General features: G+C 47.4%; 1 protein-coding gene across 8 annotated transcripts in view; it reads right to left on the bottom strand.

The window, feature by feature from the left end:
• The window catches only part of ARHGEF9 (Cdc42 guanine nucleotide exchange factor 9), a 235,122-nt gene that overhangs the window by 194,198 nt on the left and 19,920 nt on the right, over positions 1 to 21,004 (bottom strand). For all 8 annotated transcript variants that reach the window (XM_076347465.1, XM_076347470.1, XM_076347463.1 and 5 more), the window contains exons 2-4: positions 12,452 to 14,982; positions 3,327 to 3,474; positions 546 to 655 (exon numbers count right to left, since the gene is read on the bottom strand). In XM_076347465.1, the coding sequence (XP_076203580.1) occupies positions 546 to 655; positions 3,327 to 3,474; positions 12,452 to 14,914 (2,721 nt within the window). In that variant the 5' untranslated portion in view covers positions 14,915 to 14,982. The remainder of the gene's footprint in view (positions 1 to 545; positions 656 to 3,326; positions 3,475 to 12,451; positions 14,983 to 21,004) is intronic.

Raw genomic sequence — 21,004 nt, forward strand, 5'->3', positions numbered from 1 at the left:
CAGGCCCACAACAGCTTTTACTTCTCCCCGCTAGAAGCGTCATTCACAAAAAAAGAACAAAGTCGATTGTGCCTATATTTGCGAAACACTTTGGGAAAGAATCAGTGACATGAATTTGTCACCAAGACAGTGCTGGTAGCAGTACCAAACCCAAAAGACACATGGTTAAAAAGGGAAGGAAAAAAAAAAAAAAAGATGATCATCAAAACCACAGAGCAAATCTATAGGCGATCTGAAACGTCACAGTTGCCTCCACCTGCAAGGAACACTCGGCCAAAGAAATGGGAGGCCCAATGCCTCCGTTAGACCATAAAGCCTCCGATATACATTGACGGGAAACTAATCCAGAGGGGAAAGGATAATGCACCTATTCTTTTATTGCTACAAAATAACTCCAATAACAAAAAAATCCCCATCTGTAGCTGAAGGAACCACAGATTCAGGAAGCTGTTAGTAAAGCATATTGTTAGTTTCCGAGGCTAAACACGTGGCAGGTAAATACTACCCCTGAAGCGGGCAGAGGCATATTTCAAACAACACCTTACCCTACTGATTTGCAGCTTCTCAGCTCCAGGCTTGAAGAGGTTCCATCGACGTCCACCGTTCCTGCAGTTCCCGCGCACCTTCAGAGTCTTTGAAGCCTGTTCGTTCTCAGCTGCCAGGATAAAATCCACAGAAAAAAAAAAGGAACGACAAAAGATAAATGCTGTGCTTTAGCTCAGGCTGGGGGCGGAGGCTGTTCTTTTAAATGAAAGAAACAAAATTGTTTGCAAGAGACTCATTCAACCTCTTCTTTAGAAAAAGAGAGCAGAGAGTATATTTAGGTGCTTTATTCAGTGCTCTTGGGATACAAGAAAAATAGCGCAGCTTGGATACTACAAAAACGCAGGCACAAACTAAGAGCCGAGAGCCAAATTCAGAGGTGGTGTAAGCAGGTGAGGTCAGACAAGCTGGGTGTGAAGCCAGAATGCTCTCCCAGGAGCACCGGGCAGCACAAGAGCCTCATCTGCATGCACCAGTATTAAGAGTGCAATAGCTCCTTGGGTCATAACCGCTAACAGCACCTCTGCAGTTTGGACCTGCAGAAATCCCAGCTTTACAGTCGTTGTGGTCCGTATGATGCAATGCTTTGAAAAAGAAACAGCTCCTCGAATTTATGCAGAAAACAGAAATGGAAAAGTCCATAAAAGCTGTTTTTAAAGAAACTGGGCTGCTTCTCACCCCGAGCATTTCAGGCCAATCCCTCACAGATGCAATTCTGGTCTAGCTTTAAGCGAGCTATACCATTTATACCAAATCTCAGCCTGGCCTTACAGATGGTACCTACCCAAGCACAGAACAGCTTGTAAAGAGGTAAATGGTGGAGAAGGGCTGGCAACTCACCTTTCAAAATTAAGCTTTGCTTTTCTAATCAACACAAATTTTCAGCTCCCCATCCTATCCCTCTCTTTTTGGGGTGAAAATGCCATTCTGTGTGAGACCAGGGTTTTTCCCTCCCACATTTGGCAAGGTTAGATTTCAATCCCTTCCTCTGTCAGACTCTTCACATCCCCTAGCCTGGAGTGACAGCCACTGGGAGGAAGGAAGCAGAGCTGAGCACCGCTCGTGCCCCCACGGCGGCTGCCAGCACAGGCTCCTGTCAGCAGGTGCACGTGGTCCGGCCAGCGCACGTATTGTGCCTGTGTATGCATACACACCCCCATGGGTGTTCCCATCCCCTGGAGGCTTGTCATCCCGTTCACGGAGAAAGGCATCTACAGAAAACAGCCAAATTCTGGAATTCTTCCCTGGAAGATGCACAACGCTAATTTTCTTTTCTCCTGATGCACCTCTAACCCAGGCAGAGGTTTCAGACCGTGTCAGTCCTGAGGGGTTTGAAACCAGATAACAAAGCATAAATGGTCCCAGGGTTTGGGAGAGTGGAGATCCACACCCCCGCTCCTGGGGTTTCAGGTCACCTTTACCTTACAGGGGCAAAACGCACACACACGCTACATGCTCCCTGCCCCCAGATCAAATAGGTGGGGACCCTGCTCTGCCCAGGACAGTGGCACAGAGTGCAGCAGAGCTGGGACCCTGCTGCAGCCCTGGCATGGCTGGGTGGGCAGCAATCCTAATTTTCTTCCAGCGTTGCTGGGAGAGAGATTGCACTGAGACCTATTTCCTAAACGCGATGCTGACGCAGGCAGCCTGCTGTTATTTTTAGCAACACACGTTTCACTTTCTAGACTCACAGAAAATCAAGCTGCAGAGCGAGCGCCGATTATAGCAAGAGGCTGCTACCAGGCTCCAGAGGCAACGTGCCGACATAGTAGCACTCAGGAGCAATGTGCAAACACAGTAATGCTCACATTTTGAGAGCTGCGTGTGTTACTCCCCATGTGCTAGAAACGTGTGTACCCCGACAGAAGAGCCATCAATTAAAAAGGCAGCCACTTTGCCTTTTCCTTCCTAGTTCTTCTTAACCCTGATGTGCTGCCACCATCCATTAACTACTTGGATCCCTCGTGTGCTCCTGAGCAATGCCAGCACAGTCTGGCAGCGCTCCCGTACTTGCCCATTGCTAAATCACAGGATTCTTGGTGTTAGCAGTATCCCTTCAGGAAATAATTTCCTTACTCTAATTATCCATCTTTTTAATTAGAGGTTCAAAAAATGATGTCATCTATTGAACCATCAGCCTATTTACCTGCCAACACAAGACCCTTCCAGCAAATACATTCTGTAGTGCTTTCTCTAGCGTCGTTTTGAGCAGGACAAATGCAGACGATAGCTCATCATAGTCTTTGGCTCATGAGATTCTCTGCTTGATCAGGAAGAGTACCCAAGCATAGGAGAAAAAAAAACCCTCACTTCTTGCTGTGTTTCCAAACAAACATGAGACTGGAGTTGTGATCTCAGTATCCACCACCACTTGCCACCTCCAAATGGCAAGTACTCACAACAGAGGCTGGTAAGAGGACAGAAAGCCAAGAGGAAACTACCAAACGAAAACTCGCACAGAAGTTGCTGAACAGCTTTTACATCTTATGTGCCTATCTGTTCATCTTCTCATAACCAAATTATAGGGACTGTGTTCAGAGACATTAGAGAGAGAAAATAGCCTTATTTCATAAAGACCCTGTATACAAAAAGATCTTATTAGCTAGCAAGAAACTCCATAGCATGTGGCTATCAGAGCTCCCTCACCTGGCTCCAGGGTTGTTACAAGCATGGATGCAAGCCACGCTTCTGACTTTTCAACCCATACTGCCCTTGGCTTGCTCTGCAGGATGGGTGAGACCAAAAAAACAAACCTGGGAGAAAAACACCGCAAAGCTACTCACCGCGTCTTCTGAGCAAGTGCTGCATGCGCCCTCCCACCTGGTCCAGCCCCATCGGGGTGCTCTGGGAGAGGGGTTCGGAGCGACATCTCTCCACAAGGACTTTGAAGGGTGGTGCTTGTGGGGATGGTTGAGAGGGATGAGACATCGGCTGGCAAGAAAAGGGTCAGAGAAGAATTTTACCAATATGTGTCACACCTCAGACAAAGCAATCACAGAACATACAATAATACATATAATTTTCAAGACAGTGCAACACCTTAGACTTTCTCACTGCAACCTGCACCCACTTCATTTTTTTTTTTGCCTGAAAGATTAAGACTTGCTGGCTCTGGTGTTGGAGTGCCCTAACTCCCATTGCATGGGGCTCATACCTTGAACACAGCTCACGGCGTTTATGTCCAACAACTTCCAGCGGCACGTAGCCTCTGAGGCACTTCTGAGAGTAACACGTGATGAAGACGTCTGCTTTCTGCACAGCATTTAGTCTACTCTCACGTTACCAAGTCCCAGCAGGAGCACACACAGGGAGTGAACGAGCTGGTGCCGAGGACCCAGGAGAGCTAAAACATTTCGGGTTGGCTTTATGACGTGCAATGAGGGCTGGCTGCTTTCTAAGGGACAGCAAACCAGCAGCCAAAGAGATAACCTGGTTGGCAGGATGGGGCCTCACCCGCCAGGCCCATGCTACAGTGCCCAAGCAAGGGACCAGGCCACGTCTGGAGACAGTGGCCAGGGTCAGCTAGACTTCAGATCATTAGGCACATTCACGGTGATGAAGCAGGTCCAAGGTAAAGCAGGTGAGTCAGTTTACAGATCAGGGTCAGGCCCAGTGAGGGTAATCAAGGTCAGACAAAGCCCCGTGACCATTGGGCAGGTCCATGGTGGTGAGCCAGCTCCAGGTCAAGCCAGGAAATCATGCCTCGGGTCGGTGTCTAGCCCAGCAGGGCCCGTGGCCAGGCAAAGGCACAGCTGTGGCTGAGCTGGAGAGCAGCACTCCTCCCATGTTGCTCAAGGAAGGACTGAGCACCCAGGGCAGAGCTTAAATGGGCTGCCAGGCCCATGGGTACGGTGTGGAGGCCCCAGGTGAGACTGCTTAGGGTCATTAGGAGCAATGAGTGCATTCCAAGCACCGTGAGGGGGGACAACTGGGAGGTCTGCTTCAACAGGCACTCCTGAACTGAGCTAGGAGATGCATCCTTTGGTGGTCTACAGGAAACTGTTAATTTCTGCTTTTTTTGTGCTGGGTTACAGCTATCAGTCACCACTGGTCTCCATGTACAGCCATGCTCAAGAGACGTGTGAGTAAGAAGTGGAAAATGGACCAAGAGGATTCTTCACAAAGACCTCCAGCACTTGAAAGACATCGCCATGGAGTAGAGCAATGAGTCTGCAATGATGAGGTTTAGGAGAACAGTCTGTTTATGTGTGTGCTCATCCAGCAGCGTAATAATAGGATCTGCCCATCCTATTATAAAAATAAAAGTTACAAGTTCTTAGAATAAAGCTGGGATACCCATCAAGAATAAATCCTGCAAAACTCAAGAGTCTTCCTGATAATAAGATCCATGTAAAAGTGAATTAAATTAGTAACAGGATGTCATTTTCCTCATTCCCAAAAATCTTAACAAAACACTCCCTTCCAGGTATTTCCAGAGGTCATATAAGGTCTTTTCCAACTCCATAAACAGAAGCCTACGGATGGTCTACAAAGAGGACAGGAGGTGAATAAACATAACAGCACTGCTATTATTGCTGTGCTGCTGGAGTCATCGGGAGGGTGCAGAGAGCCTTCTGGGGAGAGAAAGGACTCTTCATGTGTAGATGGATTTGAATCACTTTGGTGGAATACATAACAGCAAAAGAACATATCAGACCCACTGACTGTCCTCCTTCAAAAGCTGAGTCTTGCATCACTTAGCGGCTAACAAAGATCTAATACAAAGGCACCAACCCTCCTGCAACCCAGTATCTGTAAAATCAAGTCTCTTTATAAGCACAGCTGCTTTTCTTTCAAGATACTTCCTACCCACCCTACATCTTCTGGCAGCTTCTGGTGTGACTGGGGAGATGTACCCAGCTGCTTGCAGATGGCCTGGCCTTGCTCTGTATGAAATCCACCAAGGACCATCGGCTTCAGACCATGCTTCAGCCCTTTGTGTTATCCTTATGAGTTTTTCTAGGTCTTTTCCCAAAATACTGGCTTTTAGCTTATTGTAGGACATGAAACACAGGTAATATTCCCCGCTGATCAAAACAGGTCCAAAGTCCTGCTACTGCTGCTAAAAGGTTAGCTCCTAATCACATTGCCCAGCACTTCTAACGCTTGCTCTTTACAGCAGCACCGTTTGGACCAGAACAGGGTCCCGAAGCACCCAGTGTGCACACACACACAGAGCTGGGCACAATGCACCGAACGGGGTTGGTCTGCACCTTCCTCTGAACATCTGGTACAGGGGGCCACCGACAACACACCCCTCTACACCATTTTCTCTCTAATGTATGTAGCACCTACCACCACAATTGGGGGGTTTTTCAGTTATTATGGTGTGCCTCATTTCCAGGGAGAACACAAGTTACAGCCCTTGCCAGGTTTCAGATGGTCCAAATGCAAGGGTGGGGCAAACCACAGCACTTAAAAGTAAACTGGGACCTCCTCCTCATTCTCTGAAAATGCCCAGGTATGTTTTTAGCAAAACTAGAACAATTATTTTCCCTGAAAGATTCACAGAGGAAAGCAGAAATTATCACGGTAGTTTCTCTGGAAGCTGACTGATAGCAACTGCTAACAAGACACGTCCTCTGTATCAATAGCCTATGAAATATTACTTGAAACAGTAAGATACTTGCAATTGATTGCATAAAGTGGTCAAATACCCCAGTTATACCTTAAGATTTGGTAACATTAATCCAAAGAATGAATTAGCATTTATAGCTAACTGGAGAAAAAGGTTGGAGTTTCCCTCACTTTTGGGTGACCCCAACTTCTATTATCCTATTTCAGGAGGAAAAGACCCTGAAAGAGACAACTTGTACAGCGATATTTTGCAGAATGGAATTTTCTTTTAAAAAAAAATAATCACCATTCAAACTCCTACTTTTCATTTTATTCTCTGACATGTGACACCAGGAAAGTCTTGTGTATAATCTTAAGAGTCAAGAAATCAGCAGAAAAATCAGTTTACAAAGGACAGGAGAAGAAAACAGGAGGAGCTCCTCACTGGGAGGCTTCTAGCCTCAATTAGAGACAGAATTGTCATACTTCCGCGGCCCTGCTAATAACTGGGTGCCTCATGGTTTGGTGTATCTGTCCTCCAGACTCCAGCAGCCCCAGTTTTCACTGGTGTGCTATTATCTTTATTTACAGATGAAGAACGAAGCGGACAGGCTATAATTACCCCAAAGGTACAGTGGGAGTCTGTGGATGAATTAAGGCTTGACCTCCCGTTCCCTGCTCCCAGCACCAGCCCCGTGTCCAGTGACCCAGTACGCTTCTCTTGACTGGATAATGGCTGGGAGGAGGTAAAAGCCAAAGAAAACCTTCCACCCAGAGAAGTTTCAGACAAATAGTCCCTTTAGCATATAGGCCAGCAATGCCCAGAGGTCCCCATTCATATCACTACTCTGATGGCACCAAGGATGGCAGGAGGTGGCCTGTTGTAACTTTGAGGCTGGGAACTAGATGAAGGCAAGACCCAACAAGTATTTTAAGAAAACATGTGGAAATCTGAATTATCCATGTGTTCAGTAGCTGGTTATATATACATGTAAAGCCTATCAGCTTTGCAAACTCAACCTGCCTTGCCAAACTCAACCATGCTAAAAATATGTTTCCCAAAAAAACCCTACCCCACTATAGATAGCACTAAATATAGGCCTTAATTCAAGATTTTCCTAACACCTCGTGGTTATTAAAAATATGAAAATCTGAACAGCTTGGAGATAGGCTTTAGAGGTTTTGCCTCCACTAAAAATAAGATGATTGTCAGACACAACCATATTAAAAGCCATAAATACACAGAATCTTCATTCTGCAATTAAATCTTAACCTCGCTACAGACAGGAGTATAGTGTTCTTTTGGCAACGGCAGGATTTAGAAAGTAAAGTACTATTTCTTAATTTGGAAGGACTATGAATTCTTTTGTAAGCACAACTACCAGCAGTAGGCTGAGACACAACCCAGTTTACTGCCAATAACCCGGAGATGAAGAGAGCTCTGACGATCAGCTCTCAGAAACAGCCTTTTCCTGGCTAGTGTCATTCAACAGAGCAGGGAGGGAAAAGACAAATCGACTCAGCAGTCCCATTTCTGCAGCTGCTCCCAAAATGTTCTGTAGCAGAGAGACCATAAAACAACCTCAAGCTAACGGTCACTATGAGAACTTGTTGCACATCACTTGCAATTTCTCATCAAACACAGACAAAGAAAGTTGCTGTATCTTCCTCTCCTGAAAAGGCACTTGCAGCTGCTGCACTAAAGTAAAACACCAAACCTGTGGGAGGATCTGAGATGTTCCCCAGCTATCGCATCGCAAATCTGCAAGGGCATCCTCTGGCTTGCGCACGCTCAGGCAAATCAGTAATCCTGTGCTTCCAGTTAGACCCACCGCACAGGGAGAGTCTCCGATTTTCCCACACAGAGCAACACAGTGTGCAGCTATCGCACGGAAATCACAGAACCTACTAACGCCGTGAAAGCACCGATCCTGCGCCATCAGTATGGGCCACTCTGCAACAGGGAGTGCCTTTATGGCACCTGGACCGGTTGGCTCCTAAGTACGGGACTCAGAGGAACAAACTCGACGGCTGCTCAAGGGAAGCATCTGCAACCATCTGCTGCGGTGCTGAGAAGTGAGTTCGATCAGACAGCCCCTTACAGGGCTCTGAAACCAAACTGGCTGGGAAACCCGGGGCATCCCGGGTCAGCCTGCCACCTCATCCTATGGGACGGCCACCTTTTGCCCAGGTTGACAAGCCTGTACAAATCTCATTTTCACATTTCTGGCAATCATAAATTCCCCCGGAAAATGGCATCACAAAACCAACTGCTGTCTACGTGCAGCCACAACAGCCAGCAGCAAGCTGCAGTCTGTAAACCTTTTGGAGATAAAATTCAAAATCCTAAGGAAAAAGATAAGGTTTTCTGTTCCGTAAAAATAAACTCTTATTTCACAAATAAACCAGCAGAGGGCATAGAAAGACTGCAGTGAAAACCCTCTGCTCCTTCACCGCAAGAGTGACACAAGCCAAAACGCTCTGCAGTGCCCCGTCCCTGTGTGTGCCCCTGAGACGAGCGGGGAGGATCTCTCTGCCAGCCATAAGCCTGAATCAAGTTTCTGGGTCCTAAAAACTCTGAACTGATGCCTGAAATCTGAAGTCAGATGCATATTTTGCAACCTTTCCTCTTGTCATTCCCAAAGGAGGTATCAAATCCCTCACAAACCCTATCCAAGGACACATCAGGTGGTTTGAAACCCCGATGGAAAAGCCAGAACCGCAAAGTAGTCTATGTGGTATCAAATCTTCCCTCCACCTAAGCATCATCTCAAGCTACTGGAAGTGGTCAAATACAACTTCTGGGGCTGACTCCCTGCAGCAGCATTCTCCCTGATGGGATGCTGTGGTGTTTTCAGAGGTGGGATGAGGATCATTCACTTCAGTGGGGACATGGAAAATGGAAACTTTTGTAGTTTGCAACTGTCCAAAATCTAGTAAAACCTCCATATCATCTTTCAGTTCATTTCTCATATATACCTCTCAAAATAAGGAAGGCACTTTCATTCCAGAGTTGCAGCAGTGTGAGTGGTGAAATCAGTAATTCATTTCCCATTGACAATCTATTTTGACCTTTACTGTTCTTTCAAATCCTCAAAATGTTTCTATCACCACTGTTTCACAAATTCCCAGAACAAACGACAATTTGGGATGGGGTCTGAAAGCAACTAGGCAGGGGGACAGTTTGAGAAGTAAGTGGTTTTCTACCTTTCTACAGCTGCTCTTAAAATGCTGCTGCAATGCTACTTCCTTCACAGCATTAAGATCAATTCCTGTTGAGCTGTTACTTGCCTGTAACATCACTCAGCTCCCGCCCAAAGACATTAAAGTTTTAAAAGGCAAAACTAGGAAAGCAAGAAACAGGGGCATTAATTGCAGGAGAGTACAGCTAAACAGATTTGCTACACCGCTAGGACCAATGCACGGGTCCCCTAAATCCCACTCCAGCAATCTTTGTGCTACACCAGCCTCAGTCTCTTCTATCACCTCCCTTGGGCAGGGAGCCTCAGTAAGAACCAGCGCTTTTGTGCTTTTTGTGGGACAATATGTAGGTTGTTTTGAAAATATTTGCCTGAGCTATTTCCGCTCTACACTGCTAGCACACTTTAAAACTGCTGGAGCGCTCACTTACAGCAGCTGACCAAGCCAAGCCACCCCGTCCTGGCAGCACCTTCTCCCTACTTGTGGTTGAGCATTTCACTTGAAATACAAATCCTTCAATTAACGCAGAGCAGCCTGGAGTGGAGGCAGGAGGGCCAACAACTGTCCTGGGGAACAGGTGCCAGCAAAGAGCTGGATTTAGCGCTAAAACAATAACAGGCTGGAGTCTGCTGCTACTGTCACGCTCAGGCTGAAGTTATTCCTCTTGCATGTTTATTTTTGGTGAAACGTTTCCGAGTGCCGCTCCCTGATGAGAGATAGGCAAGCGAATCCCTCGGGTATCTCAGGCCATTTGTTACTGGAGCTGCTGGCGGACTCTCTAGGTCCGTTCCTATCCAAGAGTATCCCTTCTTTAGCCTCACTCTTGACTGCTCTAGGTTTGATGCTGCCGCCAGATCACTGTGCGTTTCTAAATCTCTAGTCCGAGTTTCTGGGTTGCAGAAGGTGTTTACAAACCAGGGCGGGCTGTACGCTTTCTCTTCCATCCCGCTGCTGCTTCTGCCTAGTGAGGCAGCAGGCCTTCCGTGAAGCCGGAAGCCACGGCAGTCCGGAGGTCGTACTGCTATCGCCACACTCGACGGGAACTCGGGGGAGGTTTCCTGTCCAGTTATCTCAAGTACCATATTTAAGTTTCTTGGTAATGTTTCTAAGCTGCAACAGCTGAGCTGAGCATCTCCTGTTCACGCAGGTGACCTGGGAAATTGCTCAGATTTTGCCCTAAGAGCTCTGCGATTAGGCATGCAGCCATCGCCCTCAGCTAGCAGAGATGTGGCTGCTCTGGGAAAAGAGTGCCAATACTTTCCTTTTCCTTTCGTGCCTCTGTTATCTTGCTCCTGCCCAGAATACTTTCAGTTTGGTCCCTGTGAAGGGATATCAAACCACAGCCCTTCTCATTCAAGCTCCTCCTAAAAACATTTCTTCTGGAGACCACAAGAAGTGACTAACCGCTATTCACCCCACTTCGTAAGTGCCTGGAATTACACAGCGAGCTGTCTTTATTTTTTTGTATTACACAAAACGGAGCAGAAAAACAAATCCAGGAATAACTAACAATGGTACTGCCCATTTTAGCTGGGAGTCAGAAGTTCAGATTTTTTTCCCCCGGCATTTCTAATCTGCTGCCAATTTTCAAACACTTCCCCTCTTGGCTCAGAAGTTACAGTGACCCCTTTTCTAACAGGGAACGATGTCATCACCTCTGTAACATCTCTGGTCTCTCCAAGCCCAAAAGGAAAGGAGAAAGTTTCTTCACGAATTGACCCAATTCCCTACCTGGCACCTTAAAACAAAAAAAAAAAAGTCATCGTTTCAGCCTCAGCTAATCAGCAGGGACCCAAAAGAAAACAGCTGGGCTTCACGCTGGGTCCTACCATGGGTTGTCCACAAACCTGTACTGATTCTACAACTGGCATGGAGCGACGTGAGCCTTGGTAGACCCTTCCGTGGCTGAGCAGGGCGCAAAACTGCCTCTCCTGTGAGACACAAGGCTGGGCCGTGCTGACAAGTGACCTGGCACAGCTGATAGGACTGCTACCGCTCACGGATTTCTGCTCCACACACAGCGATATGTGCGCAGGTGCTACAGCAATGGGCTGAGAGTTAATGGGGGAGTCTGTCGGCTTCAGGAAGCCTTTTCTCATCCTGTATGTACGATTCCCTTATCCATGGGACTTCTGAGGTTTCCTAGCATTAAGCTGGACGATACAGATTTGTAATATCCAGAACCTAGTCCAAAATGCAATGTCCACTGAAATGTTTTGACAATTTTAAGGGCTTTGAAAGGCTTGCTTATAACAAACAGGAATGCACTGCCATAATTACAGCCACCACCACTGCCCACCTTTCACTTAGGGCTGGGTATTTAACACCCCAAAAGGCTATGTCATTTTGTGTAGAGGCAGATGCAAGGCAGCTCTGACCAGGCGCCCACTTGGTGTGTAGTCACATTAGGAAGGCATTTTGCTCACACTACGCACCCAGCCCCTTAGCAAGGCTTTCTGCTACAGGCTCAGCACCAAACTATAGAGGCCACACAACTTCTGACAGGTTTGGAGCAGGGAGAGAGCTCATTTAGATCTGCCAGAGAAATGTTCTGATGAGCTTTACAAGACATGGGCCACCTTTTTTTTTTTTCCTGTTCTTGCACTGTGTGCCAGGACTCTGACTGGTATTCTAGATGCTGCGTTGTAACCAGCATCACCTAACAAAAATCAACGACCACCACCCCTACTACTTTTTCAGGTAAGAAAACACAAGGGCCATAGTGCAATTGCTGAATGCCATTTGTCCACAGCACACTTCAAAACTCTGAATTTGTCAAAAGCACTCTTCTTACAAGTTTCGACTTCAAATGAACTAAATGCAGCAAGGAAAAAAATTAAAGGTAGCGCCTAGAAATACATACATTTCTGCTACAGCCCTCTTCTAGAGGCACTGATACAAACAAATGGCCAAAGGGTCGTAGGAGGAGCAGCTCTGAAGGTTTACACTAACAGGTCAGGGATATGCCAGTTAACTGACTCCTCTCAGGCTGATGTAAAAGCTGTGACTACTGCCATCATTCATATGACGGTCTACTTAACTGAAAATCCCAATGAGGAATATATAAAAATGCTTTCAAGTGCAAACCATCTTCATAAGGTGCGTAACAGTATGGTCTTATTGAAAACATTACAGTAAAAGGTACTCATACCTTTCCGTTTTTGAGCCGTCCGGAGGAGACAATTCTAGAGACGTGCACTTGGAACGGACGGCACTCGTCGTTACAGTTAAACTGTTCCCCTCTGTCAGTTACCTCTACAGAGTTTTGTTCTACAAATGAAGTGGTTCCGCACTTTTTAATGTGGCAATCAGTCTGCTCTAAAACCTGTCCTTTAACTGTTGCACATTTTATAAAAGTCACTACAGAAAAGTCACCATCAGCAACTGGAGAACAGCCCAGGTCCGCAGCATCCAGATTATTCACAGGAAGATCTTGAGAACGTGGCAGGGCCCTGCCCACCACCTGTGTCTTCTCCAAAGTACTGCCCAAGTCCTGAATCCCCAGCTCACCTCTAGACAAGTCTTGCAAAGACAGCTCAGGATTTCTTAAGTCCTGCATATCCAGTTCTGTCTTTGAAAGCTCCTGAGCCACTGCTGGAGACGGACCTGTGTCTTTAGCAACCACTGGAGCACAAGCCATGTCCTCAGTATCAAGTTTAGTCAGGGTCATCTGTGGAAGGTGGATCACAGCCTCAGTCACTGCAGAAAAGTCACCATCAGCAGCTGGAGAACAGCCCAGGTCCGCAGCATCCAGATTATTCACAGGAAGATCTTGAGAATGTGGCAGGGCCCTGCCCACAACCTGTGTCTTCTCTGGAGTACTGCCAGTGTCCTGAATCCCCAGCTCACCTCTAGACAAGTCTTGCAAAGACAGCTCAGGATTTCTTAAGTCCTGCATATCCAGTTCTGTCTTTGAAAGCTCCTGAGCCACTGCTGGAGGCGGATCCCTGTCTTCAGTAACCACTGGAGCACAAGCCACGTCCTCAGTATCAAGTTTAGTCAGCGATGTCTGTGGAAGGTGGATCACACCCTCAGTCGCTGCAGAAAAGTCACCATCTGCAGCTGAAAAACAGCCCAGGTCCGCAGTATCCAGATTATTCACAGGAAGACCTTGAGAACGTGGCAGGTCCCTGCCTGTGACCTGTGTCTTCTCTGGAGTACTGCCCGAATCCTGAATCTGTTTAGTCAGAGTCGTCTGTGGGAAGTTGATCAGATCCTCAGAGGAGTCTTTAGTATTTAGCTCAGTGAGAGAGTCATCTGCGAGCTCTGGCAGGTGGGAGATGGATGGTTCTGGCTCAAAGGGAGAAAGTGATGTTTCATTAAATCTATCATTCTTGCTGCCCAGGGCAGAGGAGCCAACTGTCATTTTGCACTGCTGCATGGGCTCCTTCCCCACCAAACTCTCAAAGCTCAGATTGTCCCATGTGCCTGAATCTGGGGACTGCAGACACGCTCCCACCGTGCAGAAGGCCCTTGCACTCTCGTTCTCGATAACCAAGCCCTCTTTCTGGGAGGTAACATCCTGCCTCCAGCTTCGGAAACTCCGCTGAGGCCTTTTCTCATCAGGTGAAAATGCCCTTGAGGAGCCTCGCAGCCTCCGAGCTGCCTCGGCCACACTGCTGAAGAACTTCACAACACCCCCAAAGTGAGTGGCTTTGGTTGCACTGTTTGATTTTTTCCGCTGGCTGAGATTCTCCTCACATCTCGTATCAAAGTCAAAATAAGAAGTAGAATGATCAGTTATATTTTCTAAGTTCTGGAAATTGGTTTCAGCCCTTTGATCTGGAAGCTTTGAATTATCTTTGCTAGTTAATGAAATTCCTTTCAGATAGCTCCATACATCAGAGCTTCTTCCTCTTCTGCTCTCCGGTGGCAGCACAGTACACCTCTTTTGATTGTCCCCTTCTGTAATTGCAGGACTCTTAAAGTTTTCAAAATTCAAAGACTCGCTCTTTCTAGCTGGTATTCTATGGCAGTTACTATCATTATCTTCACTGTGTAATCTGACACTAATATCCCTGAGACATTTACTTTCATTGGCATCAATTTCAGGAATGCTGATATTCAGCTCTATGTCTTCAAAAGAAGAATCCAAATCGTCAATGTACCCCGCATACGAGTGGCGGGAGGGCCTCCGACTGTCACCCAGTTTCTTAACCCTGTAGACAGCTCTTTGCCCGCTGGCATGATGGTCCTCCTCAGGGTCACAAGCAACCTGGACTCTGGATGCCCTCAAATCCACATTCTTAGGCATCCTGGAGGTTCTTCCCTTTTTTAACGGCCTTACCCTGTCCATGAAGGATGGTTTTTTTAATTCTGAGACCTCAGAGGTAACTCCCAGTAGGATCATGGACTGGGGTCTTCCTTTATTCGTAGAGAGTCCTTTCCTTCGTCTAACAAAATTCCAGATCCGGTTGCCCTTGGTTGTCTTCTTATACCTGGGTGCTTCCTCCCGTTCATTCGGGATTGCATCGCTGGAGGTGCAGTGCTCAGCACCACAGACCTCCAACGCGTCAGTACTCCCTTCCTCCATGTTTGCTTGGAAAATCCTGTTTGCATATCCATTTGGAGCTATCACGGGACCGGTATGCTGACGGGCCGCTACAACTTCCATCGCCCTGGCTCACAAGCTGGTATCAGGGGTCACAGATGCATTGTCTTCAGATTGTTTTCTTCACAAGACTTAAGGAAAAAAGAACAAAGGAATGCAATTAGGAGCAGAAAGGTTTTTTAGAAGACATACTTGTTAAAGCATCACAGGTCAAATCTTATCCCAGTGGCAGTGGTGGTTTTGCCACTGATTTCAGTGAGGCTGAAATTTTGCTCCCAAACCATAGAAATTTTAAAGCAATTTAAATGACTGAAGATTTAGTGACTGCAAATAAACTTCCTGCATTAATAAAGTTACCACAAAGTATACGCAGAATACCATAAATCACATCTTCATTTTGCAAATCGCTAGGACTCTAAATACGTCAGAGTACATGACAGAGGGGAAAAGAGGAAATTACAGTAAAACGTCCCTTCTGTCATCTTCACCAGTCCCATCTGCCAGGAACCAGCGATGCACTCCCGACGAGTTCAGTCTCTTCAGGCAGGCATTCAAAGAAAAGTCAGGATAAGCCTTTTCCTGGAACCAATGCAATTCTGAAATACTACAATATCAGAAAACTCATGGAATATCCAAGCCAGGTTTTTCCTGCTACAGCTATGGCACCAGTATGGGAATCCCTTGCTGGAACTGGACTGCTAAATGAAAGCTGCTTGGCCACCACTCAATGCTACACAAAACACATGTGTTCCCCTCAAGTGAGTTCCACCCTAAGTGAACAGGATTAAAACTACAAGTACTACCCCATATGCAGCAGCAATGGAAACCACTCCAAACCCTTTGTAGGAATACATTTGAACTCCTGCTCGTACAGATCCTAAGCTTCCCTTCCACTGGTGTACCTCTGCCCTGTCTCGCTGCTACAGCTTCCTAAGGTGGTCCTGGGTTTGCTGTCTGCCTTCGTGACATGCAGAACTACGTGCCAGGCACTAAACGGTGTTAAATTCCCTCAATTCCCAATCCTACTCTCAGGAGGAAGAAGGAAGCAAGAGTAGGAACAAGAAGGGGTACAGCCCCAGAGACACGGGTTTGACAATGGAAAAGCTCTCCATTTTCCCCCAAGCAGAGGGAGAACAGGCAGTCACACGGCAGCGCTTTGACACAAAGGCATGAAGCTCACTCCCGCTCTCATCCATTTCACTCTTACTGCTCTATGAACAGTCCCCATATCTATAAAAAAACCCATTACACTCACTATTTCTATTAAAACGAAGGTTATTAATGCAGCAGGTACTGCCCTGGACACCTCATGGACAAGGAAAGGCTCACCTTTGCATTCAGTCAAATAAGCCACTGTTTCTACTTTGCTACCACGTCTATCCTCAATAAACGATAACCCATGAGACCTCCACGGATGGCAGAGGCACCAAGGAACCAGAGCACAGCCAAGTGAGGTCAAAAACCTTAACAGAAACAACTACTATCCTGCTTTTTTATGAACCACTGTCACCTGGCTTTTGCTACAGCCATGACACAGAGGTTGTGCCAAGCATTTCTGGCACCAACGGTACTTAGGGTAGCAAAAATGAATGTTTGCTACTGTGGTGGGTTGACCGTGGCCAGCTGCCAGATGTCCACCCCACCGCGCTATCACTCCCGCTCCCCAAACAGGACAGGGGGAAAAAGTAAGACGGAAAAGCTCATGGGTTGATATAAAGATATGGAGACGCCTTATCAACTACTGTCACAGGCAAAACAGACTCAACTTGGGGAAAATTAATTTTATTTATTGCCAATTAAAATCGATTTGGATAATGAGAAACCAAGATAAAACTAACTCAACACCTTACCCCCACCCACCCCCTTTTTCCCATGGCTCAACTTCCCTCCTTCACTCCTGACGGCTCTACCTCCCCCCCCCCCCCCCCCCCCCGAGGGGCACAGGGGGATGGGGACTTGGGAGAGGTACGGTCAGGACATAACAGTTCCTCTCTCTGCCGCTCCCTCCTCCTCATGCTTTTCCCGTGCTCCTGTGTGGGGCCTCCACAGGCCGCGATCCCTGTCAGGGAACATCCCCCTGCTCCAGCACCTCCTCCCCGCCGTCTTCACTGACCTCGGGGGTCACAGCGCTGTTTCTCACTTTTTTTTATCCCCCCCTCACTCCTCTCTGGCATTTTCGCCCTTTCTTAAATATGTTTCCAGAGAGGCGCTGCCAGCGCCGCTGACGGGCTCCGCTCTGGGCTGTGGTGCGGCCGCCATGGAACCGGCCGTGCCCGGCACGGGGCAGCCCCGCCTTTCCTCACAGCGGCCCCCGCAGCCCCCGGTACCAACACCTCGCCAAATACACCCCATACAGTTACACAGCCTAACTGTACAGCGGTTATCTTCCACACACGCCGCCTCGCTCCGCTTTGGCCATCTATTTACTCAGCCCACTGCCTTTTGTACTCGCCACGATGGAGATTTCGAAATAGAACCTCCTTCCCCAGGCAAAGGCTTGTTCTGGGGCCTCGACACCGCCTGCCACCACTTAAACCCTGTAGCACAAATTCACACAGGAGCTGTGTTGCCCTGGGTCCATACGGAGACCACAGAAAGCTTTTGTTTGCAAAAAACCAAGGGTTTAGCAGGACTGTTCCTCCATCTGGTGCTTGAGGAGGAGACCGGCTCCTCATTCCCCGGGCTGTCGCTCTGGGTCTGCGAGTTATTCACAGACATCCCTGCTGCAATTTAAAGAGTAACACATTTGAATGGATTTGAAGGAGTGAAAAAAAAAAAAGAGCATTTGAGTAGTTTCAAGTTGTGCAGCCAACTGGCAGCAAAAGACAAAAATCACAAAAGGTCCCTATTTTTTTGTTTTTTCTTTCCAGTTTTATGTTTTATTGGTTTTGGCTGGGTGGATCCTGCATGAGGAAAGAAGATTCAAAGGGAACAGGCTTGTCTGCGAAGTCTTTGGAGGGATGCTAGCACAGAGGAGAGAGAGGCTGTTTCTCATGTGTCGAGCAAAAGAGAGCCTGTAACAGGAGACAGATCCTGCGCGGCCCTCCGCAGAGAAGCAACACAACCCAGAAACACAGGGCGCAAGGGTGGCTTTAAAATTTAAAAAAATGTATATTTAAATTTTTTAAAGCAGCTTTAAACCAGAGGTAAATTAGAGCCGCCACCACGAAGCCAGACCTGAGCGCCCTAAGCAGATAGGGGACCAGTGCTTGGTGGCTCCTCTCCGCCTTCCCTTCCACGGCAGCCTCACCCGAACCTCTCCTAATCTTTGAAACCATCATCGTTGCTTTGACAGAGCTCTCCCTGAGGGATAAATGGAATAGCAGGACACAGGCATGGTGCTCAAAAGGCCTTTTGATTGGCTGCTAGCAAATATTCGGTGTGAGAAAAGCACCTTGTTGTTGTCTAATTCACACCAACTAAGCCTGCAGGACTGCACACACTGAAATCATTGGCTAACCTTGGCAGGAGCCAACTCACAGCGGTGCGGCTTCGTTAGCGCCCGCGGTCCCAGCACTGTCACCTGAACCAGATCCAGCCCGAGGACCGGCCTTGCCTCACCCAGAGCAAAGCCTCCCAGCACTGAGGCAAATTCTCTGCATTTGAACAAATTTCAGCCAGCTTCGCTCAGTCTTCCCCGACCGGGTGCCAAAATCTGCTACACTCAGTCAACTGATACAGCCGCTGAAATCAGTGTCCGCCACTGTGCAAACACACAACAGCAGCATGCTTGTGGGAAACCTGTGCTTTAAATAAGCCAGAGAAAAGGTGGCCTTATCAACCAAACCACACAGGTTCAGGGGCATTAAGGCCCATAACGACAAAATTAAAATTTGAGTATGGAGAAGAATGGCCCTGAGAGTATCTGATGAACCATTACTCATCTTTCTGGGGTGCAGGAGAAGGAGGTTTTGAAGAAATGCTTTGAACATATTTTTGAGAACACCTATTAGCCAGAAAACTACAACAGTTAGTCAACCACCTTTTCATTTTTCCCCTCCTTGGGCTGCAGGCGCAGCTGCAGATGTCAAGTCATAGCAAGTTACCACCTAGCAGCTAAGCTGCGACTACCATCTCTGTGTGCGGGACTTTAACCACAGAAAACATGAGGTAATGCTATTACCTTGCACCTCTTCCACTACCCTCTGAAATACCTCGAGCCCAAAGAAGGTGGCTCAGCCAGGTGGCTGTGGCTTGTGTGTTTGGTCTACAAAACACACAACATCTCGCCCGGCGAGGAAAATGGTTTCATAAAACCACAGCTATCAATCAAACACTGAAAACTGCTCCAACTTACAGGAGCTACGCGGGTCTCTACCCAGCCCTCTGTGCGAGACCCTGTTGCTCTTCTCGTCACCCAAGCAGTAGCCCTTCATTCTGAAAATTCACCTTCCTTTTCCAGGTCACTGAGGTGGACAAATAAGTTAGGACTGCACAAAATCCCAAGCAAATGGCAGCAGGTGTGTGACACAAACATCTATATCTGTGGCCATGATTCCCCCCCCAAATTCTTTCCATTTTTTTTGCATTATCCAAATCTTTAAGAAAGAACGAGGTACTTTGGATCTCATTCATGATTGCATAACATTTCCTTGGCAACAAGGCTCTTCTTGCATGATACAGGTGGGAGTAATAGCAATTTTGCTTCTTTTAAGTGTGATTTAGCGGACGGATACAAGAGCAGAAATAACACCACGGGCCCAGGTAGCACCCACTGAAGTTAACAGTTCTCATAGACTTAAAGGACACCGAATCAGGCCCAAGCAATCAGGGCCGTCACAAGCCACCGTTCAGGGACTGATGCTTTTCTTGGCAACTTTCTTCTTCTGCGCTGGCCCTTAGTAAATTTACAGGAGTTATCCACAACCGTAGCAAAATAAGGGTGTCCATGTGCCTACCAAAGGCAACAGGGCAGCGAGACCAGCTAGCAAGGAAGCATCAGTTAGGAAAGGTCTGATCCAGGCTGAGCTGTTTGCTCAAGAGATCCCAATGATGGAAAGAAACTGCTCATTTAACACCGCACGGTTCAGGCTGTTTGCAAGGCTTGCAGCACACAATTCCTGAAATCTACTTCAGGTCACTGCAGTTTTGGGGCAAGTAGCAGCAGTATTTTTTTTTTTTTTTTTTAATATTTAGTGCTGTAAAGCTGCCCCCTACCTAGAAAAAACACCATAAATGCTGGACAGTTGGGACCTCTGTCAGGAAAGGGGACCTACAATGGGGTTTCAGGCTTTAATATTTTGGAAGGACTCTCTCAGCCATGAGAACATTAAAACTCAACTGAACTGCAACCCCTCAGATGAAAATATAAGGGAATACAGCAGATGTTTTGGGAAGCATCTTTGTGGAGGATTAATTTCACCTGCACTCAGACCCAAGCTTGTGTTGCACTGCCTTGGCATCAGGCCTCTGAGCAGGAGGCAATTTCATTTAGCAGGGCAGACTGACAAGGGAGTGCTCGAGCCTTCACCCAGGCAGGCAGCAAGGTCGGGGAGACGCTGTGTCCCAACCCAGCACAGCTCCCCGCTGCCACCAGCCGCTCCCGTCACTGTAGTTGGAGGTCTGCTCGCCTGCCCTCGCACCAAGGGGAGCATTCATGGGTGTGAGGAGAACTAGATGGGGAAACAACCAAATAGAAGATACGTTGACTTTGGTTTTCACCCAAAGAGCCACAGGAACACACAAGCCACACGGCAGGAAGAAAGGGCTTGGGTGGGCAGAACTACCTCCTTCCCAGCATACTGGGTCTGGCTGGGGTGGAGTTAATTTTCTTCATAGCAGCTTGTATGGTGCTGTGTTTTCGATTTGCGACCAAAACAGTGCTGATGACACACTAATGTTTTAGCTATTGCTGAACAGTGCTTGCACAGTGTCAAAGCGCAGTGTCAAAGTGGGGGGGTGCGCAACAGGTTGGGAGGGGACACGACCAGGCAGATGACCTGAACTAACCAAAGAGATATTCCATGCCATATAATGTCATGCTCAGCAATAAAAAGGGAAAAGAGGGGGTTTAGAGAGGCTAGCCATCTTTTGCTCAGGAACTGGCCGAGCACCAGTTGACCCGTGGAAGGCGGTGAGGGATTGCCTTTGCATTGCTTGTTTTGTTTTCTTTCTCTCTTCTTCCACTTCTCCTTTGTTTATTCAACAATTTTT

The sequence above is a fragment of the Aptenodytes patagonicus genome, chromosome 9 (assembly GCF_965638725.1).
Source record: "Aptenodytes patagonicus chromosome 9, bAptPat1.pri.cur, whole genome shotgun sequence".
Lineage (NCBI taxonomy): Eukaryota > Metazoa > Chordata > Aves > Sphenisciformes > Spheniscidae > Aptenodytes > Aptenodytes patagonicus.